Source organism: Labrus mixtus, chromosome 21, assembly GCF_963584025.1.
Source record: "Labrus mixtus chromosome 21, fLabMix1.1, whole genome shotgun sequence".
Classification (NCBI taxonomy): Eukaryota; Metazoa; Chordata; class Actinopteri; order Labriformes; family Labridae; genus Labrus; species Labrus mixtus.
Genome location: NC_083632.1, coordinates 14359133 through 14373964, shown reverse-complemented (window position 1 = coordinate 14373964; position 14832 = coordinate 14359133). Strand labels below are relative to the sequence as shown.

At 44.8% G+C, this 14832-nt stretch overlaps 1 protein-coding gene across 1 annotated transcript; it reads left to right on the top strand.

The window, feature by feature from the left end:
- The first annotated feature begins 989 nt into the window (after positions 1–989).
- eme1 (essential meiotic structure-specific endonuclease 1) lies at positions 990–6473 on the top strand. Its single transcript, XM_061028198.1, has 9 exons — positions 990–1091; positions 2542–3195; positions 3313–3440; positions 3598–3687; positions 3932–4053; positions 4650–4791; positions 4966–5081; positions 5182–5371; positions 6176–6473. Exons 2-9 carry the CDS (start codon positions 2568–2570, stop codon positions 6350–6352), a joined length of 1593 nt encoding a protein of 530 aa, XP_060884181.1. The 5' UTR covers positions 990–1091; positions 2542–2567; the 3' UTR covers positions 6353–6473.
- The last annotated feature ends 8359 nt before the right edge of the window (positions 6474–14832 follow it).

The following is a 14832-nucleotide window of genomic DNA, read 5'->3' as shown; positions in this document are numbered from 1 at the left end:
AAATAAATAAGTAAAATAAAATAAATAAGTAAAATAAAATATAACAAATAAAACTACATAAAATAAGATTAAATAAAATACCATTAAATGAACTTAAACAAAATAAAGGAAGTAAAATAAAATAGAATTAAACAAAGAAAACAAAGAAAGAAATCTAAATTAAATAAATTAAACAAAATGAAACAAAAAATAAAATAAAACACAACAAAACTAGACAAAATAAAATAGAGGTGTGCATTTTGATTTAATTGATTTTAGATGAGGATAAAAAACAATAATTAGGTATACAAAGGAGAGCAACCAACATCAGCAAGGAGACAACACACCCAGGACACCGTCTGTTTGTCCCCCTATCTCCAAAAGCTGCCTTACTAACAGACTGAGGAACTGCTTCTTTCCCCGAGCTCTATATTTTATATTCTTTAACTCCTATATTGCTATATTATATACTCCTTATATTGCCTATAACTGCTGGGCTGTTTGTCACCAACAAAATGTTGTTGTATATTGCATACAATGACAATAAAGTGTCTTATGTTGTGTTTTTACATTATTAAGTTATTGAACTTAATATACATAAAACTTAAATAAATTCCTTATCTTGAACAGAATGAGCAAAATTAAAGTGTTGTCTGACCAAACAGTTCTGCAGACTTTTCTAAGAGGAACTATCCACTAGTTCACACCATGGGGACTGTTTATTCCGCCATGGTGCTGGGAGATTACCTACTCTGAAGCAGGAACTAAAAAGGTTCCTCTAAACGGGGTTATTGGAACTAAAATAGTTCCTGTCGTTGCTGAAGGAATAACAAAAGTTAGGAGAGTTTCGACTGTTTCGTAGAACTACGAGGAAGTCCCTGCGGTCCGACAACGTCTGACAAGTCTGACATTATCACAACAGTAACAGGAGCCCAACTCCTGCAGCCTTGTCTTCTTGTTTTTGCATATGTTGTTCCACTCCAGTCCACGAGGTGGCGGTAATGCGCTTCCGACCAGGTTGTTAGCGGCCAACAAACACCACCGAAGAAGAAAAACCTCCAACCCGGGGAAATCAAACGAGTTCTAATGTAACGCACAAAACTTCACATTTGGTATGTTGATCTTATTATTAAGTAACAAACATCATATCTTACTTATAGTTAACTTACGTATGTGAACAAATATGTTATTTAAAGTGAGTAAAGCCTCCTTAAGCTAGCGTGACGTTAGCTACTTTTGACAACAGCCTGTTTTCAGATGTAAAAAGCGGTTTGCACCAACTAAAATAATCCAAGATTATACTAAAATAAGAACTCTTTTCTTTGTTATCTATTCGCCGAATTGTTTAAAACACTTATTCTTTGTGTGCCACATAGTTTATTGTCACATTTTCAACATTTAATGTGATAAAAACGAATAGAAATCAAATTGTGGCAGATTTGTTAATGGAGTTTTGCGCAATTGTCTGAAATAATGAATGTTAGCTTTTTTATGATGGCGCCGAATTTGTTAAAACACCTTTCCTTTGAGTGCTTTTTGCATTATAATCTGTCAGGTAGTAGTTTTATTGATAACATGCATATAAATCAAAATACGGCAGATTTGTGAACAGAGTTTGGTTCAGAGTCTGGTACCAGAAGAAAATGATATCCAGCTTCTTTATGTGTTAAAATCATAAAGACATAAAAATATAAAACAAACTGTGATGTGTGCTAAAGTCAAGAAAAGAAGTAAAAAAAAAACCATGAAACACAGACATGGTTTCGTAATAAATAAAGGATTTAATTGCAAATTAAGTATTCCACCAAATAGTTATAAATATTAAATATAACATGATAAATTAAAAAGGCCTATGAGGATCTTTGTGTGGATTTTGTTGCCCCCTGGTTTTCCATGTAAAGCACTAGTAATCCAGATTTCAAGCCTATCCAGTTTTTCTTTATTTTTTCTTAACAACCGGGATGAAAGTGAGCTGGATCGAGTTATGACGTGTCAGATTTCATCACCAAACCCTTGAAAAACAGCAACACCAGACTCAGCAAACTGCGTTACATGTAAAATGTTAAAGCCATAACATCTAGGGGGCAACGTCTACCAATCAGAGACATCCTCCCATCCTCTCCTTCGCCTCCATGTCCTCGACATCGGCTGTCTCTGGACCGCCGTGGAGACTCAGGAGGAGAGAAGTCCTTGACCTCGTACCACATTTCTGTTGCATCACTGGCTGAGTCGTCGCTCATGGCTAAAATAGCCAAGCTAAACTTACTTATCAGTTTGTTTGCGCGTGTTTGTTTGTCTCATAGGCTGTTTGATGTGATGGTAACAGCATGATGGAGTGAGTGGGCGTGTCTTATCCCACCCCAGCTCTGTCCATGAATGTTTGAATTTTGAATACAGAATTTGGCAGCCCTAGTGTTGCCAATGCTTAAGCTCCTGTTCATGTCCACGACAGAGATTGTACCATTTTGTTTCACCCGGTATTAAAAAGTTTCAAACATTTGAAAACCTTCGATCCCAATGTGTTCCTTTATGAATTCTTTTTTTTTTATTTCTCGTTAACAGTCATTTTCAGCTGGGCATGAAATGACATGGGCAGCTACAGTGACTCCACCAGTGACCTGGACGAGGAGCTGCCTGTGTTCGACTTCCTCAGCCAAGTCTCCCGGAGCCACGCGGAGAAACCCGGCCCGGGTGACGCAGAGGGAGCAGCCCAGCTCACCGCTGTGAAGGGCAGCGTGGGTAAAAGACCGGCGGACGTGATGATGATCAGCAGCGATTCTGATGACGGCGCACCTTATGTCCCGCTGGCACAGAGACTCAAACAGAAACGGGACAATGTGATTACCGCCTCCTCCGCGGTTGCTAATGGGAAATATGCTGAGCCGCGTTTAATGTCCAATCTGTCCAGCTTCCGTCAGGTGAGAACAGCGTCGGACGGCTCAGAGGACTCGGCGGCTCTTCCTCCCAAGCCTCTCTCCTGCACCGAAACCTCGCCCGCCAAGAGGAAGCCTGCCAAACGTTCGGCCGAGGAGATGCAGGCCTCGAGAGAGGAGGCCCTGAGGAGGAGGCAGGCGAGGGAGGGACAGCAGAAAGACAAGGGCGCACTCAGGCAGGAGCAGGAGAGGCAGAAAGCAGAGAGGAGAGCTCTGGCGGAGGCGGCCAAAGCGCTGAGGCCGGAGGAGTGCATCAAGCGCATGGTGGTGGCCGTGGACCCAGGTAGAGACGACACGTGAACGACACGTGTCGGAAAGCACCTTGAAATCAGACATTTAACAGCGGTTGTGAAATCTGTACGCATGCGTGAGGGTTTTGTCGTTATCATTTTGTCCGCAGCGCTCCTTCAGCTCGAAGGAGGCGGGACTCTGCTGGCGTCGGTGCAGGCTCTCGGCTGCAGCTGCACCATCGAGAAACAGCCGCTTCCGCGCAGTATCAGCTGGATGAGGAGGACTCCCTGTGCTCAGGTGATTACACACACACACACACACACACACACACACACTTGCTATCCCATTGCATAAATCCAGCCCAGAGGATATTCAGAATAAAATGATCCCCCGGTCCTTGAACTGTAAGCTGTTTTTTGAAGCAGTGTTGATGTTTTCTCTCTCGGTGTCTCAGACTGAGTATGGTGTGTGTAAACCTGAGGCTCATGTTGTGATGCAGATGACCGTTGACGACTTCATAGCTCTGATCCACAGCTACATCCAGGTCAGTTGGTTCATGTCCAGCATAGCGACAGACACGACAGCTTAAAGGAGCAGTATGTAACTCTGACACCCAGTGTTTAAAACGGGTACTGCAGTCCAACATTCAACTCATTGGAGAGCGCTGTCTCCCTCGAAGGAGCGGTCTATTTGGGTACCACCGCTTGGTGGAAACTGGCTTTCGTGTCTAAAAGGTTTCAAACATAGACTGTATACATGAAAGGCGCACCTGTGTGCTCTCCCTTCAGGAGGAGAGGCAGGGCAGGTCTGACTCCGGACCCTCTCTGAGCTCCTGGGTCCAGGAGCAGCAGCGACGTCATCCGGACAAAATCCTCAGCCTGGTGGTCATCGACCTGGAGAAATACTTCAGGTAGGCAAAGGCGGCATCTGAATGCAAAACTGTTTGATATTTGAATCCAAGGATACTCAATTTATAGCTGCAGGAAGTAATTAACTGTATAAAAGCCATCGATAGGAACAAACACTCTTTGAGATCAACATGACTCACATTCACACAGAGTGAATTTCAGAGTGAATCCGGACGTCATAGACTAGTAAAACTGGTGATGCAACATCTGAAAATCATCCATATTGGAGCGATAATTTCAGCATTCAGATTTCTTACTCTAACTGGAGATGCTAGTAGCTCTGAGGACGAGTACATCATGGGCGAGGAGGACAGAAAAAACATTAAACCAGGCGCTGAATCTCTGATTTCCTGCCGTCTGACAGTAGAGAAGGAGGTGACTGTGTTCAACAGTGTGACGTAAAGCGCTCACTGACTCACTCACAGGAAGTGGCTCTCAGGGGCCTCAAAGCCGGCTGAAACACGTCGTCTGTGTCCCTGCGTGTGGAAACATGTCATCTGTCTGAGCTTGACCGGATAACAGTCAGTGTTTAAAATGTATGTGAAGAGGACGACACGGAGCAAAGGGGCGCTGAGAGAATCAACTTATATGTCCTCAGATCCAACAAGTCACAGAGCCAGAAGAGGTTTCGAGAGGCGGTGGCGGGCGAGGAGCAGGGGGGAGGAAAGGCAAAGAAGAAGAGGAGGAAGAACGGTGCAGCCGAGGTTCTTCCTGAAGTTTCACGAGTGGAATTAGAGGAGGTGGGTTTGTGTCAGTGTCGCTATTTTCATTCATTAAAGGAACGACCCAAGGCCCGGTACGGCTCTGAGGCCCGGTGGTTGGGGACCCGTGAGTTAGAGCGCCGTTGGCCCTCCCTCTGTGTGTGCGTTGTTTTGATTTGAATCGCCTCCTTCTGCCCTCTGATTTCCCATCAGGCAGTGGTGCATCTCCAGCTTCACACAGGCGTCTCGGTCCACTTCTTGTCGACCTGGAAGGACTTCGCCGATCACATCGCCATGACAACCAAAGCGGTTGCCGAAGCTCCTTTCAAGTAAGCCAGCTCCGTTGTTCACAGCCGCCCCCCCCCCCCCGACCTTTTTTTTCTCTCGCATCGTCAAACTGACATTTCCCATGATCCTCTGTGGTTGCAGGCGAGAGAGGGACGAGACGGGCTTCTCTTTCTGCCTGGAGAGCGAGTGGGCGGGGGGGCAGAAGTCGGATAAGGCGGGGAAGGGGCTGCTGCAGGTGTGGAAGAGACAGATCCAGCAGCTGAACAGAGTCAGTCCAGATATGGCCTCGGCCATCTTGGCGGCGTATCCGTCCCCTCGGCTGCTGCAGAAGGTAAGACCGCCAAAACAAAGGTCATTTATAAAGATAACAATATTAGATGTAACAGGTTCACAGGGGGAGTAGCGGAGACAATCACTCCCATGATTCCCCGCCAGCCTTGACTTCATCTTTTGTTGTTTTGATTGAGAGCCCCCTGGTGGTGGAACTTACAGACTGTGCGTTTTAATACTTTTAGTCAAACTTCAGGCCATATTTACCAAAGAATTTTGTGCTTTTGTGGCCGCTAAACTTTTGCAAATGAGACGACAAGAAATCCTCTTGATTCACAAAGCTGCAGAGTGATGATGTTTGTTGTAATCCATATAGCGCCCTCTGCTGGTGAAACAGAACTGTTAGTGTAACACAATGATACTCAAATGAAATGCTGTTTGACTGGTGAATAAATCGAGTAATATCGGCACATATCGGAGATAAAATTAGCCGATGATGATAGTCCATGATATGCTATTATCGGCTGGCTGATAAATCGGTCGGGCTCTACACTTGATACTTTTGTTATCGTTACACGGCAGCTTACACGGGGGTGACTTATCATTCTTTTTCTTTTTTCTTTTTAGATTTATTTTTTGGCTTTTTGTGCCTTTATTGGATAGAGAGGACAGTGGATAGAAATGGAAATCAGGGAGACAGAGAGTGGGGAATGACATACGGGAAAGGAGCCATAGGTTGGATTCGAACCTGGGCCACCCGCGTTGAGGACTATAGCCTCCATATATGGGACGCGCGGACTAACCACTGCGCCACCAGCGGCCCCATTCTTTTTCTTTAAGCTGAAGATTTCTTGTCGTCCTGCAGGCGTACGATCTGTACAAGAGCGACAGAGAGAAGATCGCCCTGCTGTCTGACCTTCTGATCCGCCGAGGAGAAGGCGTCACATCCACCACTCGACGGGTCGGCCCCGAGCTTTCCAAACGCCTCTTCCTCCTGATGAACTCCCGTGACCCGGAGCAGACTCTGGACGCCACCGTGTGACCCCAGAATGGGAGACGGTGTTTGTTGTTGGTTTTCTAGTCTCGATGAATGAGACTGTTTTTGGTTTACTGATTTTCGATGGCGGTAAAAGTCATTTTTTTTACATTATGTGCATATTAAAGTTTTATAAAAAAAAAATACAGTTTTTGGGGCTCTCTGTTTCACGCTGGGAAGGATGCTAACGTCTGTGTGGGAACATTTCTCCGAGCCTCCTCTCTAATCTGGGTAAATGAAGCAGTAACACCTCGCCCTCGTGTGTGTTCACCGCTGTCCAATCGAGTTACACATCACACTAACCTCTGAGCTTTCCGTGTCGTTGGGTCCCCTCATGTTGTCATTACCTGTGTGTGTGTGTGTGTGTTTGTGTGTGTGTCTGTGAGTGTGTGTGTGTGTGTGTGTGTGTTTGTGTGTGTGTGTGTGTGTGTGGAGACCTGTTATTCCTGGCCATGTTTGTGTTTTCACGGTGTGTCATGAATCTGCTCCAGCTCGCTTCGCAATGCCCACGGCTCATTTCCAACGCATTAGGACAAAAATGGAACCTGACCAGGAAGTGATGAGCACCTGGAACAGAGGGAAAAAAAGAGGGCGAAAGAGAGGGATGTGTAACAAGCTGTTAAATGGGCTTAAGAGATGAGCAACATGCCTCACCCGGGGTCCTGCAGGCTGAGGAACACTGAGAGGTAACACGCTGCGAGAGGAGAGAACTGAAATGAGCTCCATAAAGGAAAAAGGCTCGTACTGGAAAATAAAACATGTGTCAGCATTATTTTACATGAATTCTCTTCTTTTTGGACAACTTTGAAAATGAAAGAACTTCAACAAGGGATACAAATTGTGACGCACTCCATTAATGGGCGGCAGTAGCTCAGTTTGTAGGAACTTGGGTTGGGAACCGGAGGGTCGCTGGCTCAAGTCTGAGTGTGGACCAAATCTGGAAGTTGGTCTGGTAGCTGGAGTGGTGCCAGTTCACTTCCTGAGCACTGCCCTTGAGAAAGCCACCGAACCACCAGCCACCAGCTCAGGAGCGCTCACTGTGTGCAGATTCATGTTTCAACAGGTGAAGTATCCCTTTAAAGTATTTTGTACATACAGACCTAATTTGAGTGTGTGTTTAAGTGATGAGGACAATTTTGTTGATTGATGCAAGAGCCCTAACAAATTAAAGGAGCAATATGTTAGTCTGACTCCTAGTGTTTAAAATGGGTACTGCAGTCTAAATTCAAAACACTGGAGAGAGAGGAGGAGAGCTGTCTCCCCCGCCCCCTCCTCCTGCAGCCTTAGCCTCATATGGGTAGGCAGGAAACGATTACATGAGTCCCATTGGGCAAAACAAGGCATATATTGTGAAACTGTAGTATCTGCCACCCACCTCCCCCCACCCCCAAACCCCAACAGTGTATACCAGACAATGACATAGATAAGGCAAGGACCCAAGTACCTGCAAAAAGAAAAATATAATAAAAAAAATAAAAAAAATAAAAAAAATAATAACACAGTAAAAAAGACTAAATAAAATGAAAAAAACAAAAACAAAAAAAACAATACAAAATTTTATAACACCATTATTTTGTTTTGTCAGATGTTTTTTTTACCGCCTGAGGTCTAAACTGCAAAACTTTTCGTTAAATATATCTCACTGGTCACAATTTGTAGTGAAGGAGTTGGAGATGGGTCCTGAGGAAAGAGCAGCTGAGAAGCGTTGCACTAAATGACCGAGGCTAAGAGGAAGAGGATGGTGACGGAAGAGAATCAAAAAGAGAGAGAGAGGGAGTGAGCGAGCGAGAACCACTGTGTACTGTCACATGGCATTTGAAAACGTAGTGTAATGTTTAATTGGTAAAGCGAATGTTCATGATTCAGTAGCTTTAAGTCTGTGTGGTCATGCAGTGGTGACATCGCTTTTTCTCCACATTCTTCGAGTTCAAGCAATTAAAAAAAAAGATGAGAGATCGAGAGATGAGCGGCTCTGCTGATCCTCAGAACAGGTCTGTGCTTCTCGTCTTGTTTGCTTTGAGGTGTGTGTGTGTTTGGTGTGTGAGTGTGTGTATGGGGGGGTTCAAGGGGGGGTTCAAGGGGCAGTGAAGGGCAACAGCAGGAGATGTGTGCGAGTGTCTCATCCATAGCAACATTATTTCTCGCTGCCCACGCTCACTTTGACCTTAACTCAAAAGGAAAGAGGGTTTATATCTCAGAGACGGAGGAATATGGAGGTCAGTGTTTCAGAGCGTCACGTTTCAAAGTCTGTTTACATGAGACGGGCAGATATTCCCTTCAGATTCTGTTTGATGCAAAGAAAACGTGGACACGATGTACGGCCGCGCTACTGAGGGAGTTTTAAGGCACTGTTTTAACCTTTTGAACCGTTGTATTTTCACTGACTAAAAAGGCACATGAAGGAATATTTTCATCAATAATTTCATACAAATACAGAATGTGACAGTCATGAAGTTTATTCATACAAAGTTGTATCCGTGCCCACATTGGCGCCTCGTTTCTCTGACTCTCTGTGACCTCTGATGAACATGTATCCTGGACACAGATGGATGTTGGCATGTAGATGTTCTCAGGACTTTTATCCAACATGGGCAGGTTAAAGTAGATCTGACCTTGAAGACGGAGAGTTAGAGGGGGATTGGATTCATTTTTCAGGAGTTTTTAAAAAATATGAACAAAATGTCATCAGTTCAAACGGTGGTCTTACTGATTCTTAAGGTCTTTAGTACACACGGACCAAGTTTGAGTGTGTGTTTAAGTGATGAGGACGATTTTGTTGATTGGTGCACGAGTCAAACTAATTGGAAGGAGCAATAACTCTGACACCTAGTGTTTAAAATGGGTACTGCAGTCCAAATTCAAAACACTGGAGAGAGAGGAGGAGAGCTGTCTCCCCCGCCCCCTCCTCCTGCAGCCTTAGCCTCTTAGGGTGCATTCACACCTACGCCGTTTGGTTTTGAAAACTAACTTTGGTGTCTGATAGTTTGTTTGGCTTGGGGTGGTGTGAATACTCAAATGAACTCTGGTGTGGACAAAAGAAACAAAATCTGGTCCCGCAAAAAGGGGGTTTCGGTTTGCTGCCAAGTGCAACAGAGTTCGGTTCGCCGTAGGTGAGAACGCCATCCAGACCAAATCGCAGTTCATTGTGGGTTGAATTTGGCCTTCCTCTAAACAATGTCAAATAGGTTTGCCGAGAATAGCTAATGACATTGCTAACAACACCAGCATTCAGTCAACCTTGCAGGTAAACATCTACATGCCTGAGCTAAATGTGGTTACACATCGCTCCGGTCGAAACGCCAGTTTACCCTGACACAGCCCACATATAACTTTATCTCCATTCTTCCACTGTCCTGTTGTTTACTACGGGGTCATAGTGCAGCATTAGGTCGGATGGCAGCAGCCACTGACCGGAGCCACAGCCCCAACTAGTGGCGGAAAGGCTACAGTACACAACATTTGAAAGGTTTTGGTGCGGTTGACAAAGTGCAGCGTGAAAGCAACAGGAACCAAATTAAAAATGCAAAAATGTTAAAACTTCACCCCTGAATCGCACAGAGTCCATCGGACTTCCTGATCTGTGCTTTGTTCAGATCCCTCCAGTCCCCCTCAAACCCCCACACAGGACTACCTCACCGGACTGTAAAATACAATATAACATACATCACAAACGTGCAATATATTTATCTGTATAGTAATTTTATACATAGCTTTTCTTTTGATATCTATTTATATCTGCACCTTATTTTTCTATGTGAATACTTGCTGCTGTTTTTATCCTGCACTAACGAGTCAAATGCAACAACATTTAGTTCTTATCTGCACTGTAAAGTACAAGTTTGAATGACAATAAAGAAAGTCTAAGTCTAAGTGTTCTACATTCCACATTCTATAACTGTGATGTCACAGTCTACTGTGTGCATTCTATGTGAAACATTCTACACATTTCTCTCTCATACTGAGAAAGGACTTTTCATCACTTCATAAGACACATCACTCTGGTGACAAGCAAAAACAGGACACAGAAAGAGTAGCTACCAAGAGACCTCCCGTCTTCTGAAGTCTTCAGAAACAGACCACATGGACCTCTACATGGACCAAAAAGGAGAGGGGTGCAACAACAATGCCATGAATATGGCAAAAAGACAGCAAAGTCAGAGCGTGATGTTTCAGATCCACAAGCTCGAGAGACAGCTTCAGAGCGGTGAGAGTCCAGAGACAACAAACGATGCAGTGAAGGCAAAATGTCCCGCCCTTCAAAACGAAAGGTGTTACCTGCAGGAACAACTCCAACATGAGACAATGAACCAGCAAAACGTCACCTTGCAAAAGGAGCTCCTTGAGGTCAGGGTGAGGTGTCAACATGTGAAAGCTTTGGATGAATCCTACAACGTCTCAAAAGCCAACAGAGAGGCGATTAGCAGGCAGAACGACGCTTTGCTGCAGGAGCTTGATGAGCTCCATGTGGATCTCCAGAATGAAAAAGCTTTGCACAAAAAGAACGAAGACATGAAAGAGCTGGAGGAGTCCACCAGACGGCAAAATGAAACCCTGCGGCGGGAACTCCAGGAGCTGAACAAAAAGTACAAGGATGAAAAGGTCTGGGGTGACTTGTGCAGGGAGAGGCTGGAGCGCGTGGAAGACTTGAAGAAAGAAAACTACACTTTGGAAATAGACATCAAGCGTGTCACCAGACAGCTCCAGATCACAGAAGCTTTGAAGGTCCAATATAAAGGACTGAAAGCTGAGGAGAAAGTCCTGCAAGCCAAGAATAAAATCCTGATTAAAACGCACAAAGACGCCGTCAAGAAGCTCCAGAACAAAGAAGACTGGAGGCACAAGTACAAATTGTTGACTGAGCAGACGGAAAACTTGAAGAATCAAAACACATCCATCACTAAAGACATCCAGATTTTAACCGATAAACTTGGAGATCTGAGAGCTTTTAAGGCGAGTTATAAGTTAGTCAAGGCAGAGAAAGCCGTCCTGCTGGACCAAAATCAGTCTCTGATAAAAGACGTGAAGGAGCTGGAGAAGAAGTTGTCAAAGGAGATAGCTTTAGAGCAGAACATTAATGCGACAATGACGGAGAAGCAAGCGCTGAGCCGAGAGAACTGTGCTCTGCAGCTCCGAGTTCAGAGGCTCCGCAGCCCGCTGCAAGGGGAGAAAGCTTTGGCCTTCAGTCACGATAGACTTAAAGAAGAGAAAAAAGATCTGAGCCGACAGAATGAAGCTTTGAATAAAGAAATCAAGAGCTGGAAATGTGATTCCATTAAATCACATTTAATTTCTTCATGCCACTGATGATCTTTTAGGGTCTCGTTGTGTGAAAACCTGATTTCACAAAGACGACGACCTGAACTCTCAACATGTTGTTCGTGTTTACACCGGGTTATACCCGCAAAAAAAACACACAATTCATGAATAAAAAAGTGACTAAATAATTAGCTGTTTTGCTGTTGATGTTTATATGTATCCAGGTTTCTATCTGAACCAGTTCCCTGCAACACCTGTTGGTTTGACCTGATAACTGGTCTCATATCTGGCAAACCGAGGGGCGTCCAAAACGGCCGTGTGGGGGGTGCCTTAAAACCGCCTACCTTCTCTGGTCCAAACAAATCCAGAGCATTCAGGACCAGAATCTAAAGTCAGAAGGAGGACATACTGGCTGCTGCATTGTTGTCAGAGAAGCCAGCACTTCAACATAGCATGTTTCCTTAATGTCTGATCATAGAGTAAGGTCACTTTATCATTTCACTCACTACACATCTCACTGATTGACACTTTAAAGAGAAAGTTATTCATTAGGATTAAATGTTGCTGCAACACGTTTGCATTTATTCAAATAAGCACATACTTTCAATAAACCTGGAGGGTCCTGAGGCTCTGGAGCTGTTCTTTTTTTTTTTGCATGCTTTAAAATCCAGCATGTCTTTGTGTTAAACCCCTCGAGGAAGCTTAATTGACCGAATGTGTAAAAAAAGAATGTGTTACTATCTGTGTGGAAGTTATTATTCTTGTCTCTTGACAGCTTCCCCGTCTAAAGCTGTGTGAGAATGAATGTTAAAGAACATAAAAACACGCTCACTAATTAGACGGAGGTGATAATTAATCTACTCATGATCGTGTTTAGATGTATGGGAAACAGATGTGTATGCAGGGTTGTGCCGCTTTCACAGTTATGATGGTGTTCAGCCACTAGGGGGCAGGCTTGCGCCACATACAGAGGCAGATGGGGGAAGATAGAAAAAAAAAACAGCATCATATCAGGAGCTCTGAGGCAGGATGAATTATCAGGCAGGCAGAAAATATAGCCTGTAAACTAAAGGAGGGAGGAAGATGAATATGCACAGAGAAACAGTGAAGATTCTGATAAATGTCTGTGAGAAGTTTGGGAGGATTTCCTACATGTTTAGATTAGACCTCAAAGTGAAGGGTGTGTCCGCTGGTGGTTTCTTTCTGCGTGGGATGTGCAGGTCGCCTTGTGAGGAGGCTCATTGTGTGGAATACGGAGGACGCGTCAGCTTGAATTAAGGTGAAACGGGATCTTTAACCCTTCAACCACCGCCGTCCTCATTCATGCACGGCCTGCTCCGACCTCCACCTCAGTGTCAAGGAGGTGTGGACAACAGGAACGAGAGGGACACGAAGGAGAAATCCTTCCTGCATATTATGCTCTTTTGTAAAGCGTCTCGAGATAAAGCTTGTTCGCGCTGATTGATTATTAAGAGACAGCAGCCTGAAAGGAATTTATTACACTTAAAGGAATTCATAACTCTAATCGACCTCATATAAACTAAAAGCGACCCATTGCATTAAAGGCAGGGTTGGTCATTTTTTGAAAACTAGCACGATTCTGAAAGTAGCATTCCCTCAGTGCTCCGTCTGCACCCCCTTCCCTCTGTGCTCCCTCTAAAGCCACGCCCCCTCACTTACATGCACGAGCACCGCTGCTCCAGAAGTGGACCTCAGCTCATCTCTTGCATTGTGTAGAAACTACGTCGTCTCATGTCTCATTCAGCGGTAAGTAAACTCACAGTATGAACTCCGTCATCGGTGACGCGCTTTGAGTGTGAGCTAGAGCACGCAACAGGTAGAGAACGAGCAGGGAGACAGGGAGGCGTCTGATTGGTTCATCAGATTCTCTTAAACTCACATTTGAGTTTAAGAGAATTTAACACCTAACCTGTTTGGTTCGCTTAAAACTAACTTGTTTCTGTTTGCCAAGTTAGTACGAGTGAAAGCTGTCAATCAAACCCCAGTGCTGACCTAACGACCGTGCAGAGAGCGCTCAAACTAAGAAGATAAACCGCCCTCAATCGGAAGGAACGGAAGGAAGCATTGTGCCATTTTTGATTAAACCATCTGTAGCCAGTAGTGCATTGCATTATGGGTAGGATTGTTAGACTTTCTCTACCGGAAACAGCCTGCTAGGCGTCATAGCATCAGTCTGAGACAACAAATATCTTTTAATCAAAGACCTGACAGCCATAAAGAGACGACTGCTAGCTGCTCTATATCCTTTTCTTACCGAGGCTGAGAGCCATGAAGAGTTGATAACAAATGGAATAAAGATGTTTTAACAAAATGGAAGGAGTGTTTAAAGCGTACATATGACAGTACCACTTAATAAAAGCTATGCTCCTCAGACAGATGTTTCAGATGGGACTCTCAGAGTGACTCCCTCATACAGGCCGTTTGGTCCTGAGGCTAAATGAGGGAAACTTCAGGGATCATATTGAATGATGGATCTCAATCTCTTCAGCATGCTGTCCTCTTCTTGTTTACTCTGTGCAGCTTCAGAAATGACAAGAAACAGAACTTTTAGCTCATCAAAAAAAAACACCACGCAGAGGATCTCTCAGGAGGTTTGGTGCATCCCTGAAGAAGAGAGTGTAAAGACTCAACCGGACCCCCTGGCCCCTGCAGACTGCAGCCTCAGCACTCAGTATTCACTCCACACGGGTAACGACAGCAGCTCGGGCGCTCCCGCAGGCTTTTCTTTTATTATTAACATTCCAGTCAGCTGCCATCCCGGTTGCTTGATCCGCAGAAACAAATTGGGAATAGCCTTTGATACGGGGAGTTCACAGAGCACAGTTTCATAATCGTCAATAGGCAGGCACGGAAAAACAAATGCCTATGAGTAAAAATAAAAGATGCATGCATTTTCCATGCACACGCCCCGCCTGAGGAAAAAGGCTCTCCCCTGTTGTTTTATGGCTTTCTCAATGGATGGGTGGATTGTCCTCTGCAGTCACAAAGCTCCATTCAAATCAGTCACAACTCCTCGGACATGAAGTGGCCGGCTCCCCACGGTCCTCCAGCGGCATGGCACAAACTGACAGGCCTTTCAAGTGACGCGTGAGGCCTTCTTTTACCCGACCGCCAGCAGAATCATGTCTGGCCGCACCGCTGTGAGATGCTGTCCGCTCTTTATGAAGCATCGCAGTGACATCCGCCGCACACAACAGGGACGAAGACGA